The sequence below is a fragment of the Gavia stellata genome, chromosome 6 (genome assembly GCF_030936135.1).
Source record: "Gavia stellata isolate bGavSte3 chromosome 6, bGavSte3.hap2, whole genome shotgun sequence".
Lineage (NCBI taxonomy): Eukaryota > Metazoa > Chordata > Aves > Gaviiformes > Gaviidae > Gavia > Gavia stellata.
In genome coordinates, this window is record NC_082599.1 from 43880461 (window position 1) to 43906740 (window position 26280).

At 38.0% G+C, this 26280-nt stretch overlaps 1 protein-coding gene across 6 annotated transcripts in view; it reads right to left on the minus strand.

Annotated features, from left to right (window-relative positions):
• Window positions 1-3515: 3515 nt before the first annotated feature.
• The window catches only part of SLC4A7 (solute carrier family 4 member 7), a 73111-nt gene continuing 50346 nt past the window's right edge, over window positions 3516-26280 (minus strand). For 5 of the 6 annotated variants that reach the window (XM_059818314.1, XM_059818313.1, XM_059818310.1 and 2 more), the window contains 11 exons: window positions 21438-21543; window positions 19380-19541; window positions 18285-18398; window positions 17670-17831; window positions 17163-17414; window positions 14954-15022; window positions 14346-14519; window positions 13869-14000; window positions 13031-13128; window positions 11131-11238; window positions 3516-7956 (listed from right to left, as the gene is read on the minus strand). In XM_059818314.1, coding sequence (XP_059674297.1) covers window positions 7875-7956; window positions 11131-11238; window positions 13031-13128; window positions 13869-14000; window positions 14346-14519; window positions 14954-15022; window positions 17163-17414; window positions 17670-17831; window positions 18285-18398; window positions 19380-19541; window positions 21438-21543 — 1459 coding nt within the window. In that variant the 3' untranslated portion in view covers window positions 3516-7874. The remainder of the gene's footprint in view (window positions 7957-11130; window positions 11239-13030; window positions 13129-13868; window positions 14001-14345; window positions 14520-14953; window positions 15023-17162; window positions 17415-17669; window positions 17832-18284; window positions 18399-19379; window positions 19542-21437; window positions 21544-26280) is intronic. The other variant, XM_059818315.1, reaches the window with a different exon arrangement.

Genomic DNA, 26280 nt, shown 5'->3' on the forward strand with positions numbered 1-26280 from the left:
AGCCCTCATCCAGCTCTGAGGACTCATCCTGAGGTTAGCTCTCTAATTCCTAGAGGCCACTAAACCAGCACAAAAGCAGCTAGCCTTGGCCACAAGCTGACACTGCACAACCCCTTTGGTCTGCCAGCACAGCATCACCATAGGTACACAGCTCACTGGGTTGGGAAACCTGAATCAGGGTACCAATAATCTCTCCTACTTTAACCCTGATTACCTTATAGCTTGTCCTCAAATACTTCTGCTGTACAAGGGCAGGGACAATATGCAGAAAGGAGCTACATCCATGCAGCTTGAAGTGTTCTGCCCTTCAGCTTTACTACACAGATAAACCAATTAATTAACAGGCAGCTGCTGATGAAAATGGCAGGCCCTTTCCTTTCCCTTCCCAACTTCAGCCACCCGCCTCTGCTTCTTCAGCTTATTTGACACAAACCTGAGCCAATTTAGAGAGCTAAACAGACAGAAAACCATATGCTTCTCTTTGTACAGTTAATTTTCTACCAATTTAGCTCACTGTTGCGGTGGCCGGATGAGTATCTCTGCTGACAAGGCAGGGAGCAGGAATGCACAGCTGTAAATAGAGGGAGAAGAGCAGAAAACCCTTTCCTCAGCAGCCAGTCACTAAATCAGGTAGGTGTAGTAGAACCACACCCTGAGTGAGGGGTAGACAAAATTAAACAACCCCCTGTTTTCCTTGTATCAGCCATAAACCTGAGAAAAAACAGACGTGAAATATTTCCTTACCTATTCTCACAGTTATTTGACTTTCTTGAAATCACTGAGTAAGTTCCCACCCCTGTGTGTCTTCTTTACTCGTGCCAGAAGAAATTTCCATGGAGCCAGGCTATTAACTATCCTCATAACTATCCCCCAGCTATTAAGCCAGCCCCATGAGTAATGTATCAGAAACAAACCAAACAATACTCCTATTTCACTTAGGTTGTGCCAGAAGAAGATTGAGATCAGACAACTCTTTAAAAGAACAGAAACATATTAAAAGGAAAATACCTTTACAGCATAGAGTCTTATTCAATTCCATTTAAAACAATGAAATGAGCGCAATATTAATTAATTCATTTTAGCTGGGGATAATTACATTGGATTAGTTAATTCAATTACACAGGAAGAAAGTTGCATTCTGATAGCCCTGGCATGCAGGATAGGACAAGAAATGCTCCAAGAACCCCGTCAGAAATGAAAGAATTCACATGATGAGAAATGGGAGACAAAGGAATTACAACCCCAGACTTGATCTGTGGCCCAATCTGGTATCTGTCTCAGATGATGCAAGCACATAAAGCTTCAGAGGGTGAAAACAAACCCCCAAATAAAAACATAAAGACATGTTGGAGGATAGAACTACCACCACAAACTACAGTGTAATAGTTAGAAACTCTCTTAAACAAAAAGATGTCTTACATTCTTTATAATCTTTATTAGCAATAACTACGAGATATGGATAGTTTGCAAGCCACTAGTTGCCTGATTTACCCTTGAACTCCTTTCTTAATCACTCCAGTGGCTGAGTTCCACTATCTAATTATACATAGAAGGTTAACTGGCTTAAGCTGGATAAACAAGCAGTAGATATGTTGTATCGTGGCTTTAATAAGACTTTTGATGCTGTTGCTAGATAGAAATGTATCTAATACCATAAGCTGGGTGTGAGGTCACTGCTTAAAAGAGCAGTTATCAATATATTATTGTCAAAATAGAAATGGCGAAGGAAGCATAAAAGATGACGAAAAGTTCCCAAATGCTACTTCTCCAGTCTGATGAAACCAAAGGGAACTCCGGACAGCTTCCTCTCTTGTTCTCTGAGAGCACAGCAGTCAAAAGGATGGGTCACCACTGGTGACAGCCCCTGTCTAGGAAATTCTACACTGATGAACCCATAAAGACAATGTTTGAAGAGTATTTCTTACGCATTTTATTGACTGAATCAATATGGAAATCCGCACGTTTGCTATCCATGAAAACTTCCACATGCATATATTTACCTTAAATTTTATTTTGTTTAATAACTTCTGTGAAGGTTCTCTTAAGATTAACTAGGATCCAATACAAGGTTCCTGTTTTTCCATCAAATTAAAATCTTCAAGCCACTGCTGGTTTGGGGTTTTTTTTTTTGTTTGTTTTCCCTCTGCCCCACCCCAGTACCAGTGGAGCCATAAATGGCCAGGCCTATTCTCAGATTCCTGGACCCCTGCAATGCGAGTCCCTAGGCTATTTTCCAGATCGTAACTTTTATCTGTAGATTTTGCCTAAATCTATCCTGTTAATCTGCAGTTCACAGATGTAGAGAAAAAGATGATTCCTGAGGTCTAGCGAGCAGCTCTGTATCAACGCAAGAATAATACCTAGCTCTGTGAAATTCATCCTCTCTGCCCTCACTACCGAGCAGACCTTTCTCGGGAACGGTACTGCTATGACCTAGAGCCTCTGGGAATCGTGAGAGGTTGTTCGAAGTCTTCTGAAGGCCCAGAGCTGGTAAAGGTGCAGGGCTGGGGAAGACGTCATTAAGAGGACTGGGGGAGAGATGGGGGCAGAGTAACCCTTATTTTAGAGGCATTACTCCTCGTTTCTTAGGCGAGATTCAGGACTGAGATGCAGGCAGCATGCCGCACAAGCCGGGCTTCATTGAGAAGCGCAGAGATTCCCTGGAGTTTTCACATCTTATTCATGACTAAGCAGGCCTGCTCAGCACTTGATTTTTTTTTAAGTGTTTTATACCAAGCTGCGTGTTTACAGACGTTCCTAAATGCTAACATTATCTTCTGACTTTTTCAACATCAAGTTTGAAACCTTTACCTCCCATGACTTAATTATACCCTGGCTAGAGTATGGATCATCCGGTAACTCTGTGACAAAACCGTGACACGCTGAGAAGACAGCAGCCCAGTTTTGTGGCCTTCTTCGTCCCCGCGGGCCGCGCGCGGGGCTATGTGCCAGGGGCGGCAGCCAGGCGCTGCAAGCCCTTCTCAGAGGCCGGCCTTGGGGAGCGGGCTAACAGCCGCCCCCCGCAGCGGAGGCCAGGGGCGCTCCCCTCCCGCCCAGCCCGCCCCGCGGTCCCCCTGAGGGGGCTGCACGCGCCGGGCAGTTTCCGTTAAGGCGGCTCACGCCGCGCGTGCCCCTCCGCCCCCGTCCCACTCACGTCGCGAGGCGCGCTCGCCCTCGCGCAGTCTCCGCTCCACGTCTGGCTAGGGAGACGCTCCGCCCGGCGGGACCCGAACCCCACCCCGCGGCCAATCGCCTCCCATCCTCTTCGAAAAGAGCCCGGCGCGCCGGCCAATCGCAAGCCGCCCGACTCTGCGGCGCCCGGGCACCCTAGCGACCACCGACGCCGGTGGCCGTTGCCACGCGCACAGGGACGCCAGCCCCGGGGGAGGGCCGCCGCGGACAGGCCGGGCCCTCGCTCCCGCGGTGCCGAGCCGCCAGGGGGAGCGCCCCGCACCGCCGCTCCTCCCGCACCGCGGGGAGCGCCCCCCGCCCCCCTGAGAGAGAAAAAGCCGTAATATAATTCAGGAGATTTTTATTGCTTTTACCAACTTTCTGAAACATTACAAAAGATAATTTTATTCTAGCAGTAAGTAAAACAACAAAGGCTGGATCTTTCACATAAAGGACAAGTCTGAAAGTTGTGTTTTCTGTATAAACTACAGAATTCTACATTTGGAATAATGTTTTCATTTGCTTTGGATTTTGTTATAAAGTAAGAAAACATCATTGTAATTAGAAAAGCAGTCATAAAAAAATTCGAACCATACAGTATGTAACCACATTTCAAATAATCAGCATTAAAATCAAAATTGCAGTTCAGCTACAGATGCTGAACCCTGGAAGACACCTTTGCACAGGAGTATCAGCAACAATAGAAAGAGAAATATTACAAGTGACATGTCTTGCCAATAAAATCATTTAGAAAAGTATTGATTTTCAAACTCATTCATTTTTCCAAATAAATGTCAACAGATACTAAATTCAATATGAAAAGTGTCTTTAGAATAATTTCAATGGCAACTACAAAGTCCTGTAAGTTTTCACTAAAAATGTTACAAAATAAAATCAACTTAAAATTACTAAGCGATTTGCTTTATTTATAGCACTACTTTTACGCTGACTCAAATCTGTGTGCCTCTAGTCTTAAAATTTGCCATAAAATAAATTACTGTTGGTATAAACAAAGTATTTCACACATTTGTACTGTATTTGATAATGGATTTGACCTAGATGAGTAATTAAAACATTACTAATCGTATAAAGCAAAAAGAAAACTAAAATCATTGTGGTGCTCATCTAACAGACTACATTTGTGAGCTGAAAATCATGAACCATTTATCTTACGATTTACAGAACATATGTACAAGACAACCCTTTAAAATGGTGCAGGCTCTGCAACATGACAGCTATTTGTTAACAAATATATTTTACAGCCTGTCAAACCTGCCTTTACAAAGGGCTCAAATTAGGAAGCTACCATATAAAAACAGAGACGCAGGTGAAGCAAATGGTTCAGTTATGGGAGAACTTTCATTAAATGTAGAAAAAATGGCCAAGGCATTTGGCTGAAGAACCCCCACTAGGGCACCAAATTCTACCCCAACAGGTTTTATGATGACAAACTTGGCAATTTGGAACATTTCCCTGAATAACCTTATGTTACAGCTGCAAAATTAATCTAGGAAGAAAGTATCATTAACTGGGGCATATGTAAACAGAATGAAAAGTGTGTCATTGTAGCACATATGAAAATACTGAGTTTTGTAGAATATAATTTAAACACAAGGCTGCATTTTAAGTGAAATATTTTAGATGATAATTTAAATGGAGTGGTCAAAATTAAGACCTACATTTTATGTAAACATTCATATTTATAAATAAATTAGAAAAAGGGAAAAAGAAAAAAAGAAAAATGAGGGACTTCCTGAGGCGGCTCTGCAGCCAGATACACAGTAGCACTAAGCTCCATTCCAGGAAACCAAGGCATCTAATAAAAGTGCAGGGCTGTTTATTTTCCTCTAACTGTTGGAATGGAAATACATTGGCGTAGTTTTTACAGGGCTTAACCCCTATGAAAAAGAAAATCAGTGCACAGCAATTATCACTGCTCTTTTGCACCCGTTAAGGCAAAACATATATCTACATACAGTAAACTACATCCTTAGCCATTTTACTTTACTACTATGTGTGATTTTAAAGCAGAGAAGGTGTAAAATGAGCAGCGAATCACTTAACCATAGATTATCAATGGGGTTTTATGCACTTAATACCAAATCTTCTATTCATATAGGGAAAAAGTGCAAGCGTAACATGCTACTGACCATGAACACTGGAACTAAAGGTCACTGTAAACTGCTTTGCAAGTCATAGTATTTCTAGCACTGATTAAAATATCTACACAATTAAAATTAAATAAATACTGTGATTAGACTTGTGGGGCTTTGGTTTTGTTTCCTTTCAACTTTACTAGAAAAATACCCACTTCCTGTAATATTGGCCAAAACTTAACCCTTCTGAAGTAGAAGCCAGATAGAAGATGTGCAGTAACAGGGAACCCTGATTTCCAGCATTAAAGAGTTAAAAATCTAAGAAGTTTATAATAATTTTTTGGGTCTTTGGAAATCGTTGTAGGACTGCGAACATGAAGTGTAAAATACTACTGGGATGATTAGTACAAGTCATGTATTGTGGGTAACGCTATGTAAACTGCCCAAAGTATCTTCCCTCTTTGATACAGCAAGACGTACTTAGTAGTCAACAACTGACATACAGATGTGTACTTTTTTTTTTTTTTTAAATAATGCAGAAAGTTTTGGGAAATCATCTGCTATAGTTTTACTGTATCTCAGTTTGACTACAGAAAGAACATGGGTATTTTCTGAAAGAGCACATACTCAAGCTAAGGCACAAGCTACACTACTACCTAAGAATAAAGGAACATGTATACAGGTCATCACACAGTATTAATCAAATCGGTAATGCAGACCTCGCTTTGCCACTGACCCGGAGCCTTTGTTATGACAGTTTGGCTAGCATTATTCATGTTACTGTACACTATGGTTTACTTTCTTTAAACTGTCTTCTCGGAATTCAGCCAAATTAAAAAAGAAAAGGGAAGAAAAAAAAAAAACATTATTTAATTACATTAAAGAGAACGGTAACAGTCCATGTAACTTCAATGCTATTTTTAAATGTTTCTATTTATTCCCACTGATTGCTTTATTTTTGTAATATACAATTATCTTCTCTCCAAGTGATACTTGGCTGAAGCGCACCAAAATTCCACTCTCAAGTGGTATTTTCAGATGAACTCTGCCCTCCTCCAGAATCAGCTCCTTTTGCAGTTGTTGAGAATTTTACCACATAGTCCGTGGTAAAACTCCCAACTTTGCCAAAAGCAGAATTAAGCAAACAGCATCTTCTAATTTTAAATGAGCACAGATTCTAAATAAAGCCATTGTAATACATCCAGAAGGGGCTGGTAGCAATTCAGAATGTAAAGAGATCGTTTCTGAAATAAAAGCCAAAAAACCTAAGGCGTAAGGCAAAAAAAATATTAACAATGGAAACTGCGCAGGTAAGTGATCCAGATTTTCATTTATACATAAAATTCTCGTTATTTCTAATATTATAATGCTAAACGCTAGAACTTGAAAATGTAAGTACAATAAATGCACTGACTGCACCTTTAGCAGTGAGCCCCCAAAATCCCATTTACTTTAATAAATGAATATTTACTTTTTTAATTCATCTTACATGATAAAAATTTATACTAATTAAAATAAATAAAATGTTTAAAAATAAGTTGGTGTGCTATCATATATGCCCTTTACAATGGAGATCAGAACTGTACACACAAATACCGCAAGCAATTTGTAATCTATAAAATAATACTGATTATAAACCTATTATAGAATTAAACTACAGCTAATTTAATCAAATACACAGTAAATTTAAAAATTAATTAAGCAAGAAACATATTTGATGAGGACATGAAATATTCTAAAGTTTCAGTCTTAGAGCTGAGTAAATCAGACTCTGAAAGTCAATGGAAAAAAATCTAAGTAAAAACAGGAACAAAAGAATTCAAAAGTACTAGTGTGGTAAGTATGTATAACTTCCTATAGACCAAATTGCTGCCTGTAAATCCAATTTATATTGTGTAAACATGGAGTGTCCAGAATGGCAAACACTGACTTGGGACTGTAACTACAGTAACTGCACTCATACTGCTACTGGACAATAATGAAAAATCAAGAGGGAATTAAAAAAAAGCATCAGAACAGGGTATTTATATATATTTTAAGGATCAGCTAACCACCTGACTTAGGGCCCTAGCCCACTTCTGCAGAATAGGAGAGACAAAAATCCAGAAAACACCAACATGTAGTGGAGACATAAACCACAGTAGTTCTTGTCAACAGCACATTAACATTTGTTCTGTGAAATCACAAAAAAGTATACCCTGCAAAAACAAGCAGTAATTGCCTGCATGGAAAACAAACTTTTGTAGCGCACATTATAAACAGAGGTATTGCAAAATTTTTAAGCAATGTGGACCAGTAATCGTCAGCAAAAGCCCATTTAACTTTTATGCACATATTGATTATTGAAAATAATATGCATTCATTACAATCTTCCTATTTAAAAAATGAAAATAAAATTTCCAATAAAATAAATAGCTGAAGTGTGATTACCACGCATCTTAAATGCAGGAAAATCTTCTCATTATGCAAGCATATCTACAGTGCCCTAAACAATGGCAGAATTAAATACATGTCGCTCCTTAAATTGGAAATCACACTTCAATGGTATAATGTCCTGCAGTGATATATATACACACACAAATACACACAATTCCCCTGGATTCAGTTCTATAAAGATGTTTCAGCATCCACGTATTTCACAACAGGTGAATCTTCCACACTGATTTTCACACTTTCTGGTTTTTCAGGGCTGTTTGAAAGCAAAGAGGAAAATGTAAGGTTTGGTTCACTTTAGTAAAGGTTAACTTTCAAATATTTTATACTTAAGAATGAACATTGAAAGTATTTGTGTAAGGATACTTTCATGATGATGCATTCCTATTACATTCTCGTAATTGTTAAATACTATTCACAGGAATAGTACAAGCTTAAAGAGAGAAATCACCAAGATCTCATCTATAAATACAATTTCCAGTCCCAGTGCTTTTATTGATTCTATTGACGGGAAATTGCTTTGCAAAACATCTTTTGGGAAAAAAAGAAAACAAAAACAAAACCCACAAAACTGTCTAGTTAAAAATACTCAAAAATACACAACAAGCAGTATTATTAGTACCACTTAATGATTGGGCCGGGAAACAATTTTGATCGCAATATAAGACTGGGAAAACATTTCAGTCTTTTCAAAATGGGGAACCACACTTGTTACAACAGCAGAGGACAGTTAGAAATCTGCATAAGTGTCCATTCAAATGGAAGACCCTAAAGGCAACAGGCTGGCACCTGAACAACTGACCCTCTTAGGGACACAGCCATTGAATAGTGGCTTAGCCAAGGACAGAAAGGAACACCCCAAGGTAATTACAGGTAGTAGAAGAGAAATTGGAAGAGCATGAGAGGGAAGATTCTCTAGGCATGAATTTCAGAAGAGAAAACACATCTGTGGAGTTGCTCTTTAAGGAAAAAAGTATTAAAAATTCATGCAAAGAGAAACATTCTGGGATTCCAGGGAAGTATGCCTGGACTCCGCAGAGTCTATAAAATATGAGAGATGGTGGAGTTAGAAAGAAAAAGCAATCTGGATCAGTTCGGGAAAGACAAACAAATCTAAAAAATAATTTTTTAAAAAATGTGAGATTTTTAAGGAGTAATGCCAACCCACATAACATGTCATCTGGAATTCCAAAAGACATTGCTTGCTTCAAACTGCATCCTATTTGAAACCTATAAATCTGAAAACAGCAGTGCCTACAGAACTAAACATCTGTCCATGCTATCAGATGAAGACTGTTACACAGAAAAACCTTAACAGAACTGAGATGGAAAATTTACTGGGAATTACTTTTGATCAAGCAGTGGTGACATCTCTACATCTCTCCAGCACCCATTATATAAAAAAGGGTAGCAAATACCTCAAAACCACAACCAATTAATTGAGTTAAGGCTCAAGGAAGTCCTCCCTTCTAACATTTTCCAGATTCATGCAATATCAGATTGCCTCTTCAAAGAGCTAGTTTCCGGCACCAGTGTTTTTTATTTTCAATTTGTAGTTTTAGCAAGTTCCCTGCCAACACGCAGTTTTTACCACACTAATCTCAAGTGCGGCATGTTACAGAATCAAAGGAAAGTGTCTTATAGCAAAATATAAAAATATAGATGGAATACTGAATACAACCTGAGTAAAAAAAAAAAAAAAAACAAAACATGGCAAACTGGTCAGAAGCCTAATTCACTAGTGCTGCATATAATTCTATACTAACTTAATCTACTCAGGAAAAAAGAAAGCACAAGATGGAGTTGTAATAACTTCCAACTGCCTGAAAAGCAAATCTAAAAATTTTAGTTCTGGAAAGAGAAATACAGGTCTGTATCCCTTCAAGCCTTATATACCCAATGACTATCAGATAACATACCAGAAGCATCCACAAATTCTGTAAGAGGTTTCTCAGAACTTAGCATGAAAGAAAACAAATTAAAATATTAGGGTATACTGACACACATACAGTTGTCTGTCTAATGCCTCCGTTATCTATCTTCCTGACAGTCTAGCTTGTGTGGAACTCAAGTTTTAAAAAAGTGTTTTAAGAATGTTTAAAACATTTATTTAAACATTTAAAAATGTTTAAACAATACCGGCTGAAGATTCACTGAAAATGGCGCCTGCACTAATGAGTCTCTTCAGCTTTTCCTATTACAATACCTCTAAGTTCTCCCCATGTCTCCTTCTTCACCCTTGGTTGACCTACTGTCTGGGCAAAACAAAGCGCATTTCCATGCCTAGTTTGGAGCAATACACATGTTGAATAAACAGATGGTATACAAGCGCTAAGTGGGCAGTCACTACTGCTGTTCCCATGATGCAGGCTAAACAGTTCCTGATAGCGTGGATGATTATGTATGAATACTCCCTCACCACCAACTCTTCCACCAAGATGTAATTTTACACAAAACTTGACAATTTCGTATCTCTGAAACCTGTCTTCCTTTGAGAGATTTGACTGAAAGGGATCAACTAAAAGAAGATGTGTGTGGAGGCAGGAGGATTGCATAAACTTAGTTTTGCAAATCAACCAGGCCAATTCTCCCCTCTTTCCTACATAAAAACTACTAAGCAGTAGCTGCACTGTGATGGAATAGTCCACAGATACCAGTCCCTATAAATTACAAGCCTTTCAGGAAGTTGGGGATATTCTACATGAATAGCCAGGATTTGGTTTGTTCCCCTTGATAGATTCAGCCAGACAGGGAAGAAACTAAGATGAAATAGCAGAACGATTCATTGCATACAGACTTTCTTGTTTGACGGGGAGCTCACTGAGAAAGAGGCATGTCAGTTTACAGGAAATGTTCAATAGCACCAAGCAATCCTAATCTGTTCGGTGCTTCATTCAAGTATATTTCATGTCCAGTGAAGGTAATATTTGAGCCAGATTTAATTTTTAGAGATTAAAAATGAGCTGGGGAAAAACAAACAAACCAACCAACCCACCCACAAAAACCAGGGGCAGACCCTAGGGCAGCATAAAGCAACAATTAAAGTGCTGGACTTACCTTTTATTCCCACTGGCATTTGTAATGTTCAGGATCAAACAATTCTCATGCTCATTTACACTCTAGTAAAGCTTTTAGAAACCCTGAGCCCATCAGAGTAGCATACAATCGTATTAAGCAATAAAGAGTGACTTTAAAATTGTAATAATACATTTAATAAAATAATTGGAATTCCTTATAGAAATTGTTTAACTTCAGAGTGAAGAGCAAAAATTAAATTCAAATTGAAGTTCCTCAAAAATAAGAAGTCCATGTAGATTTATAAACCACGTATGCTCATTTTTTTGATACACATTTCAAGGAATACAAGTACAGCCATTAGCTGCTAAACACAAGACCACAGTTAGAAAAATGCATGAGTAATTATAGCTACCTCAGGTTAGCTCTGGTTACTTTGGCATTCTCAGTACTCATGGCAAGAGCCTTCCACTGTGCAGTTTTGGCCATTTCGTCTGATATGTTTACAATTGAGGGATCAACGCTAAAGAACAAACATACTTTCTGGTTAGTATTCAATACCTTGCAACACCATTACACTTATTGTCACTCATCATTTACATCAGTTGTGCCTTCTTTCAATATTTACGCAGCCACAAGTTGAGTTCATCTGTTACAAATGTATTTCAACAAAAATTTGAAAATTTAACTCACTAGTGCTGTCTTAATTACACAGCATCTTAAAATAGTTTTTCACATAGATACCACTAAGACATCGAGAATATTTCAGAGATATCTCATTTCTAAATTGCCTGTAACTTCAGAAGATTATTTTGCATGCTCAGAAATAATGAAATTAATTGCACCGTTCTGCTAAGGCTTTCATAAATCAGAATTATTTTAAGTTGTTTCCAGGAAATAATCAAGGGCAAAAGAGCAGATGTTAATAAAATTTTGAAACTGGTAAGTCAGTTGAGATTTAAAACTAGTAAAAACCTAGAAGTCCCAATTATCTAGACAGATTTCAAGTTAATTTTTTTCCTACAGAGCCTTACTAGATATTTTTCAAGGGTTTTTTGCCACCATCCCCCCAAGTCCTGCAGAAAGTAAGTCCACCCTCACAGATGGTAAGCTTTCAAAACTTATTTCCCCCTTTGCCCTCCACATATTTATAAGTACAGCAGACTTAAGTGTTGTCTGTAGATATGTTTTCTGTTCTGTTCCACACTTAAGCTTCAGAATCTACCCCAGGTTACCTGTAAGAATTCAAATTGCACAGAAATCTTTCAAAGTCATTTTTCCTCAGGAATCCCCAAGAAGATGCAAGACAGTGAAATATATAGTAAAAACACATGCACACAGTTGATGAAGTTATAGTTCTACTGTGAGAGCAATTAGCAACTCAAATGATTTTTAGAAAAGTTTTAGCATTTTCATTTCAGTTGCTAAAGTCTACTTATGACTCCACTTAGAGTAGACAGTAACACTCAGCAGGAACATCTGTCTAATCCAAAAATCTGCCTGTTCCCAACTCAGATCAGGGTAGAGCTGACACTACCCTAGATCCGTAGGAAAGCTGATTTTTCACATAGGAACCCTTAGTATTAGTGAGGCAAAAAAAGCTGGCAAGCTGTTTATCTGTCATCTTCCAGGTGCATTGAACAGTTATAGAATACCTGACAACTAAGCTGAATACATCCCCAGAGTAAGGGAGATAAATACTGACACAAAACGCCTTCCAGTGCTGAAGGAACTTTCCATCAGTGAAATTCCAGCACTGCCTTTTCTGGAAGAGAACCAGTAACCCTGTCCTCACATTTACTTTCAGAAAATGACATTTTAAAGTAAAATGGCCACCTCTAAAAAGTTTTTTTATATCACAGAAATCATAGACTTTAGCCGTCACTTAAATAAACCATCAAAGATCTGCACACTTAGACTTCTTCTGAAAAATCCAAGTGGCTGGTAAACACACGGCTCAACTGATGCTATTAGTTGCTTAATATTCAGTATTTCATGCACAGTAACACACAAGTATTCCACAAAAACTGACCAAGGAAGCTTCTTCACCTTGAGTACAGCTGGTCGAAACTGAGTCATATGATCTGTTCAAGATGGTCACGTAAATTTGTAATTAAGATGCAGTTTTAAAGAACAATGCAACATAAAAATGCTACTATAGCACCATGAGATACACCTTCATATTTCCTAATCATGGCTGAGTTACAAGCTTGGGGAAAAAAAAATTAATTCAACTCATACACCACCAACTTAATATAAAGCAAATTACAGCATGTGATACAAAAAAATCTTTAAAGACCAACATTTTATTATACCTGTATTTTAGGGTTTTTACAGGAAAATCCAAATTTGCTTCTCCATATGCAAGGTGTACACTTTCATTGTCCCCTGTCTGAAGCATTCTCTCTGCTTCCTGTAAATTCCAAGTAAAACATTTATAAAATTACTCATGCAGCAGAAATCAACAAGTGTCTCATGCTGACAGTTAATTTTCATAGGGGCAAGGGGCATTTCCCTGTAGGTACTGGAGTTGAATGCAGGAGATACAGTTTAAGACCTTTCATCTAAGAAGTGTTTTATCCAGGTAGGGGGCATGGGGGAGTGGGGAAGGAGGGTGTAATAAGTTTTGTAAGGAATTCAGCTAGCTGGTGTACAGTTAGATAAGACTTCACGGAGAAGTTATACAAGCTGTATTACTATATTATTGGTAACTAGCAGTTGGTTTTAACTACAGCTCTGCAAACATGCACAAAGCAAAATGTCCTGATACGATGAACAGTTTTGTGATTAATTTAAGCAGTCTAAAGATCCCTACTCCACTGCTTTTCTCTCCCATCCACAACCACTTTCTAGCCTGATGAAAGACAAAAGCAAACAATATTTTGTGCTAAAAACCGCTTCCTTCAACTTTGCTTGCTAATTTTAATCACAAATAAGAGTCATATTCATAACAGCATCATCGAAACAGTGATTTTTCCTTAACTTAATTGCCAGTAATAGTTCCTCTAGCATTAAATCTCATTAGTAAAGAATTTCAAAATGTATATTTGGTATATAAGGTCATATGTCCAGGCCACTTAAAATTCTTTTAAGTGTCATTGAGTATTTTCTAGTAATTTACAACATTCTTAGTTCAATTGTTTTCACACTTACCGCTTTCTCTTTTTTCTTTTTGTCATCTTCTTTCTTCTTTTTACTTTCTGGCATAAGATCATCAAGCCAGCTAAGCTCTCTTTTGGTGAAACATAAATCCATCAGCTTGCGAATGAACACTAACGCTAGAACCTTAAGGGAACCAGAAATGGAATCATTTAGATTAAACTATTTAAACGAACAAAAATGCACACACACTTCTAGTACATTCAGAATCTTTAAGTGAAGCCCTTTTTTGTAGTACTAATTTTATCTTACCACAAAGTTAAATAATTGCCGTTTTCAATAGCTATTCACAACTGAATCGCTTATTTTCAGGAACTGAAAAGTCCCTGTGCTTAAAAGTGAACAACTTGTACTACAGGTTCTTTCTTTCTTACTCCCTTCTTTCTTAAGGCAGCAAATACACTCTTAAAGGGATGCGGGATGATGCACGCACTCTTGCAAAATTATTAACTTGTAAAACAGATACCTTACCATCATAGGGAAAACAACAGCAGCTGCAGAGGCTTTTATCACCCACAACAGAACTAGACAAGTGAGCTGAACAACTGTAAAGATATGGACCTTCCAGAGTGGCACATAACGTAGATAAATCAGATCAGGTTGATGTTTGGCAGGCATCCCAAACAGTTTTATACGGTCAAAAAACTGCATTGAAAAAGAAAATCAACCTTCAGTTAATTATTTTCTTCCTCTCCGGAAGGAAATAAACATTTTTAGGGGACTCCAGAAACGTAAGTTAATCCCAAATAAAATACTGATGAAGGGCACTGAACATTGAAGGGGTGGAGCTGGGGACTGTTTTGTTGGATTTTTTTTTTCCCCGCCTCTCATTACTACTACAAAATTTCAGAATATTTCAGAAAATTTGTTGCTCAGCTACACTACTGAAAGAATAAATCCAAAAGAACTGAGAAGTGAAGGCACAACACGGTAAGAACAAGTATCTGAACATGACACTCAGGAAATTATCCTACATACTATTCAGACAATATGGACTAACTTTATTGTTGCTCCCAAAGTAATGCACTACGGTTTTCCTGTTAAATAAAAGCAAATTGCTCATTAAAATCAGACTTTACCTGAATGCCTTTTAATGAAGATACTCCCATGTAAAGAAAGACACCATACAAAACTGGCATTGGAATAAACTGGGGAGGAAAACACACCCACACAGTTACTTGTGGAATCAACATGGCATAACATAGCAGTCTGTATTACTGAAAGACATGGACCAAGTTATTTTTTACTTTATATTTTACTTAAGTGAAATCTGTAAAAGCTGGGGCTCTTTATTTATAGAGAAAATATATGCATCAACAGCAAAAAAACCCTAGAGCTAACAAGGCTATCACCAGGATTAAAAAAGTAGTTTAGTCTTGACTGCCCAGTCATTCAATTTTTTAGGTTGCAACCAAGATTTCTATTAATGCTAAGTATGCTGCTTTATGTTGCTATCTGATAGGAACTGTACTGAGACTAGCAGCTTCATGAAATCACCATATGAAGTTTTACTTTTGATCACTAATCTTGCATTTCTGGAGTAGATGAAACAAAAAACCCACCATACCTACTGAGCTATGAAATCTGCGAATTATTCAGGGATAAATTTTGCTCCAATAAGATCAGTTTAAAGCTTACTAAGATAATGAAGTTATCCACTGATTTCAGTGGCACTTGCATCAAACCTTTGCAGCCTACACAAAGGAAGCAAAGCTTTCTTTGCTCCTGAATTCAAGAAACTCCTGAGTAAAGAACAGCCAAGATACAATTCAAAATCTTAATAAAAACTGCTGCTATCAAGCCTGAACAAAAGCCTTTACTGAAACTTAAATAGTGTGGAACAAAACTATGCTAGTGTCTTCACTGTAAGCTCTATAATTTGACATGCTAGTATTTCATTTATGTTAACTTCTACTGCATTAAATCAGTATAAATCCATACACGGAACAAAAGCAGAGTAAGCTACAGATTCAAGGCTTTGTTCTCCTTCCTTCTTTTACACAATAACAGCCATTCACATTGAAGAAAAACATTTCATAAATGCAAATAGTAGTAATTCCATTCCTTTTACCCTTGGTTCCATAAAAAAATAAAAGTATTAGTTCCCAAGAATCAGCTGTTAAAATGTGGGGTAAACATCTAGCTTCACCAATCAGCACCTTTACCTTTTGCTTTTGAGCAACAATAAATCTATTTCAATATTTCTGATTCTGATCATTTGCATTATACAGCTGAGCTCTTGGTAGCTTTTCAACCAAAGATTGGCAAATCTGAATACTCATTTTTAATAACTGCTACTGCATTATTGTTTTCAGACCTTGACATTCTTTAACACATACAAACGGTCAACTATTAAGAATTCATAATTTGTAGCTCTAATTACTAAAATATAGCTGCGTGTCTATAGGTTTATTTCTTCCCATTATCTAAACCTAAACAGCCACTAGAAGCTACCTTTTTGCAAAATGACTTGTCATCTGTCCTTAAACAGACTTTTATAAAGTTCTTTAAAGGTATTAGCAATTATGCAATTTATGCTGTATCTGCCATTTTGGCAACAAAAAGACAGGTTTTTCATTTTTCCTTTTAACTATTGGATTTGAAACAAGAAAGCAGAAGCTGATTGGATTTTACTCAAATCAGAACAAAACCCTAACTGCACTAACTGGTTTTCTTCCAATAAAGTCTTCTGAAGGGCACTATGGATATAAATTAAGAGACAAAATATGAACTGAGACCACAATATGACCGGCAAAATCTGTATTACACTGTGATGATGCATATGATAATCTTGACACTTTAAACATCAAAGGAAGTTTAATAAGCTGAAGATAAGCATCAGAAGTGAATGTCACTTCTGATGATCACTTTTTAAATGAGATGTTTCTGTTTCTTCTGCTATATTACTTCCGCTCAAGTAATTTTATATCTTTATCACACTTCTTTTCTCTCTCCATTTATGCACTAACATAAAAACTACAGAAAAACTATTTTAGGTGACATGGACTCGAGAAACCAAAAAATAGCTTGCAAGAAGATCAGGTAACATGGACAAAGGTTGCTTTCTTCACTACTCACTACATTTCTAGCTTGCTCAGATTTCATTTTCTTACATCTCCCCCCCATCGTTTCTGTTCAACTAACACCTGTTGTTACAAAGGCAATTTGAGTCCAGGCATATTTTACTTAACATAATAAAACTTCCTAACATTATGAAATGCTGAATCACAATATCAAAATCAAAAGTGCAAAGAAAATACAAATATTTTGGAAAAAAATGTCTTTTACCTTTAACACAGAGGTCATGAACACTGACAGCCCCATCAGGACAAAAATCATCAATCCTGTCACACGCTGTTCCCGGATTCCCAAAAACTTTGGTTGCTCTCCTGGTGCTGAGCATTCAGATTCAACTTTCAGGCTATTAACATGACTTATAGACAGGACAGTTGCAGCAACAAACCATGGTAAGCCCATGATAGAACATATCCCCAACATAACACCAACCATAAGCAGATCAAGATGATAACCACAGCCTTTCTGTAAAATTAAGCGAACAAATAATTTGATAAACTTTCTATTTAAATGATACCATATTTATAACTTAGCTGGTAAGTAACAGATAACTACAAAAGTTAGATACTTTCAGTGTGTCCACAAAATTATATTTGTTCTTTATTAATCAATATACATTTATTTAGTAGCTGTTGGTAATGTTTCACAGCCTTGCAGAATGAATCTGATTTAAAATGAACTTGACTTACACAACATTAGTTTTGTAAAAATGATTTTTACCTTCAGCTTATGCTCTTTCCTGTTTATAATAACAGCTGTTATTTGTTGATCCATGAAAATGAGAATGGTACAGAGTAAAGCAGGAACAGCAGCTATCAAGAGTGTCCACCAAGGATTGCTTCCAAGAGGATCTATGAACCACCCTCGGTCTTTTCGGGTGGGCTGAAAAAACAAACATCAACACTAAGAATTAAATTACTAAGATAAAATGCAGATTTTATTGCTACAAACAGCTGCAATGAATAGATCGACAGTCTCTTGAATATGTGTTTAGATTTTTTTCCCCCCCAATAGCTTTGACTAAATGACTGATTTAGCTGTTACATGTGAATGTGTCATTTATATGGAAAAATTTAAAAAAAAAAATCCGTTCCATTCCTTCATTTCTGCACATTTGCACAAAAGAATGCTTCATTTTCAGTGATATTATAATATGAAGCATAGTCTCTTCTGTCAGATGAGACATACATCCAAAACAGAAAAGGGAGATTACTTCATCAACTACATCGTAAGTAAAAGAGATATATATGTTTCTATACAATTCCATTGTTCTATTGTCTATGAAACTGCAAGCATTTAAAAAGTTAAGTTTTTTTTAAAGGTTTTATGACTTACTTCAAATTTCTCTGGAACATGAAGCTTAGGAGAAGGTACTCCTACAAGATAGTCAATCAAAACCATGATAACTATGGTCAGAAATACTGCAAAGTCACTGATGGTAGAACGCACCTATAAAGAAAAGACTTGTTTTAACTCTTGCTTTTTCATCGTCATAATCTGCACATATAGAAAGACAATTCTCTCCCCTATGAATAGTGGAGTCTGTTTATATTATACTACACCACTGAACATTATATATCTTTTCTCTTTTTATTTTAAAATTTAAGCTGCCTGCCAGCATAGCATGAAGTTGCAGAAGGTACAACTGTTCATCCAATTATCTCATTTTAAATTATCTACTGCAAGCAGCAAATTACTTAAAATAACTCCTTCCTCATCTTCCTGTCCTCTCAACACTACTGGGAGGCTGGTCATCAGAGCTAATCTCTTGTAGCTTAATTCAGTAACATCACTGAATTGTTCTGAAATCAATATGCATCCATTTGATGTTTTAATAGATAGGAGGGGGATACTTTGCAACAGATTCAGGTTATCAAAGGTGACTTTATTAAACATTAGGAAAACACTGTAGGAATGAGCTGAGGTTTAGAGATCTAACCACTTTATTTTGGCTAGCAGAAGTAAGTTGTGTAAATCAGTCCAAGGATAAACATTATATTAGCCTCTATTAGAAACAGTAATCCCCTGAGGAACCACTCAGAACCCTTCATACATCAGCAGTTTGGGGAAAGCAATCAATTGTTCTGTACAGCTAGGTGAGGAAAACAGCAGCAATATTATCTCTCCAAATGATACCTGGCAATACCCAGTAATATGTGGAGAGAGACTGCTTAAGTCTTCTAATGTTTAGAACATCTTGTTTTAACTACAGGAAAGTAGAGAGTAAGCACTGAAATTTCAGCAGCCTATTTATATACTCCAATGTCTTCATTTTCAGAATTATTAGCTAATGTTCTGGTTTTAATTTCTTTTTCTGTCTTAAAAGAAATCTCTCAATAAAAAGTTCTGAAGCAAAATAAAAAATTCAATTCCATTAAGTTATGCTAATGTATTTATCACAAGATTACAATAGTCTCTAATCAGAATTACCTTAGTTGGGAAATAGCGTTTGGTCTTGAATTGCTTAAGGAAAGAGGAGAGGAAAAATGTTGTAAAGAATAATATGACAGACCAGAAGAGAACATCTGGAATATATGGTCCATGATGGCCACAAGCTGATCCACGAAACACACCATGAAATTCTAAACATTCCTGCAAAGAGAAAAACTCATTAAATTTCTAAGTTTTATTCATTTAGTACATTCAACCTAACTTGTAGCCTTGCAATACAAAACACATCTGAGAACTTCCACAATCCCAAAAAGGGGGTTCTTTCTTTCATCACTACCTCATCCTGAAATGCCAAAAATGTGTGCTGTCTGTTCCAGAGGAGCCACAGTATCCATCACTGAGTATTTCAGGATGCCAAAATGCAGGGAGGTGCCCAAGAAATTACTTCTTTACATTCACTTAATTTCTATTCTATTTCTCAAAGCATCACAAGATTGAATGCATAAATAAAGACTGAGGACTACGCCCAGGAAAAGCAGGCTATCCAACATCAACTTTCAAGCTGACAAACAAACAAACAAAAAAAAATCTCAGTTTCTCCCACCGCTTTAATCTTGACTTCGTTTTGTCCTGATACAGTTAAGGAAAAAACGCTCTTACAAAATTAGATTAATCCAACTGTAAGAAAAAGAATTTCTAGTAAAGTAGAAAAGCATCATAAATAATGAGTTTTAATAAGAAAGAAAACAAAGCCAGATGACCCTATCCAAAAGGCTCACTGAAACACAAAGCAAAGAATTAAAGTAGACACATGAAGTACAAGGAAACAACAAGCCAATAAATCAAATAGTTGGAAGCAGCACTGCCACAACCTAGTCTTTAAACAGGTTAATTTATCAAAAATTTAACTCATGACAAAAATTCTCCCCATTAACAATCTACTTTAGCACTACCAAATTCTGGATCAGTTCTGTCTCTCTGGGAAGACTGAAGATGCTTAAGAGAATCAAAAGGTAAATAAAATAAATAAATATAAAATAAATATAAAAACTAAGTTCAAGAGAAACTGCCACCCTAGGTGATTATGGTAGACTAGGAGCCATTGGTGGTACATAGAAAACACCACAGCTAAAGCTCAAGTAAAGCACTGAGGTTTTTTCATAGTATTTTTGCGGTGCAAAACACTTTCTACTTTCAGTATGAACATCTGGGCTCACACACAAGGAGAGCCCATATACGGCTATCTACTGCCATTTTAGATAGCCTAAGATGGCCAAAGTAGGTACATGCAGCTAGCAAATGCAACACAAAGTCTATAGCAGATCCAAATCATTCAGGATGTAGGTGGAAACCAGATGCCAGGGTATGCAAAGCAGCTGTAGACAGCTGTATTTAGGCAACTGAATGCAGACAAGGAACTACTAATCAGCAAAAACAGTTCTTCCTAAAAGCCTTCATTATCACTTCCACACGGTAACTTTCTTCCTCTTCACCTATCCACAAAATTAGATATTGTTATGAAATAATCCAGTCAGAAGGGAATGCTTTCAAGCCTATTCCTTCACACAGCTCTTCCCTTTTTCTTTTAACCTTCCGTTTTCCAAATAATTCTTTTCTTCCAATCAATACTTAGATAGTTTCTTTGATTCTATTGTAGTTTTATACCAATGCCTAACAAACCAATGAAATGTGTTTGCTACCATATTTTAACTGCAGATTCCATCTTCACATCTTCTTAAAAATACTTGTTCATCCTTCCCAGGAAACTGAAGAAAGCAATCTCCTGTTTATTCACCTCATCATATGCATCTGCACTTCAGAAAGACGACTGTTCTGCCTAGCAGGATTAAAGTGGCTACTTCAAGCAGACATTTATGATATTAGCATTTACTGCCATGGACTCATTCATCCAAACCACTACAATGACTGTTTAAAGCATTAGGGGAAGAATAAAACAGTTCAAAAATACTGTTTTAAAGAAAACAGTCCATGTTCAAATCAAGAAAGAAACCAGATGAAAAACATTCATCAAGACTGGTACTGTGTGGGTATTTATTTTTATACATACATACACACACAGAGCTTTTAGATACTCACAGAAACTGTAAGGTTACTCCATGCTATATTTTCCACAGACTTATTCATACTCCTCCACACCTGCAAAGTTTCATTGCTGGGTTTCTCAGGCTCAGAACACACACATCTGAAGGGAAAGAAAAAAATAATTTACATGCTTTTAAGCCGCCTGTGCCAAAATGCAATGATTTGCAGCAATTTCAAAAATCCTGAAGAGCTGAAACCAGAATTTAGCCCAACCTTCTATCAAAGAAGCAGAGTACCAGACTCCTCCTTACATGACATGAACTAGGATTATTGGGGGAGCGGGGGTGGGAGAAAAGAAGAATCCAAGTAGTGACTGCTCAGGAGGTTTAACAGATTGGACAAAACCCCCTAAACTACGCATTTTAAAGAATTAGAAGCAGGCAAGATGTTGACTTAACTATACGATTGATCTGCCAGTTTTTAAATAGAATGACACCTGAAAAATAAAATTAAATAGATAATATATGTGGACTTCTACATATCGTGAATAAAAAGATGAAGATGATAATCCAAATGACACCAACTTCTAACAACCCTATACTAACATATATGGTGTTATTTCTAAACATTTCTACATAATTGGACTAACTTGGCACAAATAGTTTTCTATAACTGTGTACAAATTAAGGTTTTTAGATTTCTATACAGCATAACATCCCACAATGATTCAAACTTCAATTAGCCCTACTGTACACCAACATAAAAGAAAACAGAGATTGAAACCGTTTCATTTAAAAAATTGGTGTAGATGACACAGTTTCAGCAACTCCTTTTCAAACCAGACATCATTAGCCTTTAGACGTTTCAGAGTCTTTTCTAAAACTTTCGTAGTTAGCCGTTTATGTTGCATTTGGCATGCCTTCTGATCTACACATTACCAAACTGGTCACCCTGAATTAGGACACCATTTTTGAGGATGTAGTGGGCTAACTGAAGACCTGAGTACATAAATTGCTCAGATTTAAAGCAACTGCATACATGCATTTTTAACAACCTTTTGAACAATTCCCCTCCCTACTACAATGGTTTGCAAACGTGAACTGCCGAATTCTTTCTGTCAGACAGGTTGACAGAAGTACACATCAGTAAAAAAAAACCCACAACACACTGAATGTTGATTTAATGAGATGTTTTCAAATAAAGCTATTCAAGTACACCAATCCATAAGCTTAAAATGTAAACATTTACATAGAAGAGAAAGATATAATAAGCAAGAAACAAGTCTTTTTCTATGAGATTAATCAAGAGATATCTAGATTTGTGAAGCATGATGTTTAGGGAACTTAAATAAGAAATAAATATACTTTCTCTTGATAACTGATTCCTAAAGCAAAAGGAAACAGAAGATGATTTAGGAGAAGACTGGAAAGCAGTAATTCCTATAAGGTAGTTGCGAACAGAGTAACTTAAGAACCATCAGAAGAGAAAGGAACTGCAACAATAAGTATGATGAGATGAAAAGGAAGCATCTTTAGTTGACAGTCAAGACAGTAATGTGAACAAGCATGTCGAAGGAAGACTGACAGACAAATTTCTCAACAAATGCAATGAAGATAAAGGATGCCACCAAGTAGGTAAGTGGAAACCCAGGAGAGGAAAGAAAAAACAGGAAATGTAAGAGTATTTGAGACCATCTTCTGGCTTACTTAACTGAAGATGCTTCTTCGGCACCCCATTGGAGGAACAGAGGCAAAACAGAAAGAAAGGGGAGAGGGGATGGGAGGGATGCAATTGTAAAAGGCTGGATCTCCTGCAGCTTTGTGATAGAAAAAAAATACAGGACAAACCAAAGCTGGAGTCTGTGGCATATCCTGAAAGACAAGTGCGACACCTCACAGAGCTAAACCAAGGAAACGTCACACCTTCCTCTCTCCACCTTCATGGCCTGCCTATGTTAGCGTCACAAGACACAATCAGGTGGCAAGGGTCAGAAGACCAACAGACCTACAGTACAGTTTCTGCCAGATTAGTGAATTTAACATGCTCACATAGGAGTCCAGTGAGGTCCCAGAGCCACTGAAACAGAAGGATGAGCAGCTAGGAGAAATGGGGAAATTAGGAAGTGAGTGTACTCCCACAGCCCACTCCCGGCAACACGGCCTGGTCTTAACAGCTGTTAAGACAGGAAAGTGAGTGTAAACACCATGTGTGAATGGAGTACAAGAAGCAGTCCGAGAGGGTGTTTGCCCAAAACTGATCACGTTGAAGAGGAAGATGATGACCATCACCTGGATTAAACAGTAACAAAGGAACTACAAAAAGACTTTTGGGGAAAAAAAAAAGGTACTTCCTTTCAGGATGATTCCTAAGAAGCATGAATGTTTGTAAAAGTGAGGAGAGATCTTGGAGTGGAAACACAATAGTCAAAACCTGCCAGAAGTCACCCTGTGTGCATCATGATCTCTGCCTCAGTCAGGCAGAGCAGCCGGCCAGTGGGAAGGTGAGTAGTTTGCCTTCCAACTAGGGACTGACTGCAAGGTGAACAAGTAGGGACTCCCACCTCAGGTGGATGGACGTGACCTCGCAGGGGCCTCCCTCACCAGCATGTGACTTAGCAGACTATAGAGAACCACACAGGTACAAATAAAGCCGAAGGACGCACATCTGCAACAGGAGGGGAGCACTAGCAGAGAAACCTGAGCCCCTCAAAGATGGTATGTGATTGTAACCCACATGTCTGGGGCTGGAGGGTAAATATTGGTGCAGGTGCAATTAGAACTTTTGGGGATTAGTAATAGAAGACAATTTAAAAAAGCGTAGGTTCTGACTAGTATTTAAGTGTCTTGCATTGTGGTTTATCTGCTGTAATACTGATCCTGAACGTATGGATCACTGATTGACAGTTAATTGTGTATTGTTGATTAATCAAAGAACAGCTTTGCTTTTGATTTGGTTTAAACTATGTGAAATGAGCAGTTCCTTTCAGCAACAGTTAGCAGGATCTCCTCCTCCTGGCAAGTGTGAGCTGGTAACCCAATTCATCATATTCCATGAAACTAACCCTAAGCTTGGAAACTCCACACTAAGCAGCAAAAGATAAAGTAGCATTTAAGCTTATCATCAAAAACGAAAAAATACAGAGTGTCAAGATACATGGTATAAAAAGTATTCAATGCTGATTTCACCATATAAGCAAACTCCTTTCATTCAGAAGTGGCAAAACTGCATGCCAAAAGGTAGTGTATTGGGTTTGCGTGGCAAGGTTTTGGTAGCAGCGGGGCTACAAGGGTGGCTTCTGTGAGAAGATGCCAGAAGCTTCCCCCATGTCCTATAGAGCCAATGCCAGCTGGCTCCAAGATGGACCCACCACTGGCCAAGGCTGAGCCAACTGGTGACAATGGTAGCACCTCTCTGATAACATATTTAAGAAGGGGAAAAAACTGGCACAGCAGCAGCTGGGAGAGAGGAGTGAGAATATGTGAGAGAAACAACTCTGCAGACACCAAGGTCAGTGAAGAAGGGGAAGGAGATGCTCCGGGCACCAAAGCCGAGATTCCCCCGCAGCCCATGGTGAAGACCATGGTGAGGCAGGCTGTCCCCCTGCAGCCCATGGACGTCCATGGTGGAGCAGATATCCACCTGCAGCCTGTGGAGGACCCCACGCCAGAGCAAGTGGATGTGCCCAAAGAAGGCTGTTACCCTGTGGGAAGCCCACGCTGGAGCAGGGTCCTGGCAGGACCTGTGGACCTATGCAGAGAACCTACACTGGAGCAGGTTTGCTGGCAGGATTTGTGACCCCTTGGGGGACCCATACTGGAGCAGTTTGTTCCTGAAGGACTGCACCCTGTGGAAGCGACACACACTGGAGCAGTTTGTGAAGAACTGCAGCCTGTGGGAAGGACCCATGTTGGAGAAGTTCATGGAGGACTGTCTTCCGTGGGAGGGACCCCATGCTGGAGCAGGGGAAGAGCATGAAGAGGAAGAGTGGCAGAAACAAAGTGTGATGAACTGACCGCAATCCCCATTCCCCGTCCCCCTGCGCCGCTCGGGGGGAGGAGGTAGAGAATTCAGGAGCGAAGTTGAGCCCAGGAAGCAGGGAGGGGTGGGGGGAAGGTGTTTTAAGATTTGGGTTTTATTTCTCATTATCCTACTCTGATTTGATTGGTAATAAATTAAATTAATTTCCGCAAGTCAAGTCTGTTTTGCCTGTGACAGTAATTGCTGAGTGATCTCCCTGTCCTTATCTCAACCCACAAGCCTTTCATCATATTTTTCTCTCCCCTGTCCAGCTGAGGAAGGGAAGTGATGGAACTGCTTGGTGGGCACCTGGCATCCAGCCAAGGTCAACCCACCACAGGTAGTTAATATACAACTGCCACAGAAATAAATCAAATGTAAAAAAGATACACCTAAATAGCTTGTTTATTGCATTCCTTAAATAAAATAAAATTATTTTTGTACTGATAGTTTTACTGCTAGCTACTGTGATGAATAAAACTAATAGTTCTACTTAAGTCAGGAAAGAAAAAAAAATATGGCTGTATTGTATTTTCTATTATTCTCCTCTCTCCCAAAAAATAATTTTTAAAAAGTCAAGTATTCCCCATAATTACAATAGAAAGCAACACTGTTTAAAGATGTTAACTCTGTATTCATAGCACGTGAAAGTTGCAGAAGCTCTTTATACCTCAGCTACTTGAAATAATCCTCACCTAGGTGGGATAAACTATTATGATTTCTAGAAGTAGCAAGGCAGAACTCCTGTTCTGACCTTTAATCTCCAGGCTGACCTTTAATAATACTGCAATTAAAGCAGACATTGTCACAGCCCCTCATCCCTTCCAACCACACATAACTAACACAGAAAATTCAATTCCACAGCATCCTGAATAGAATT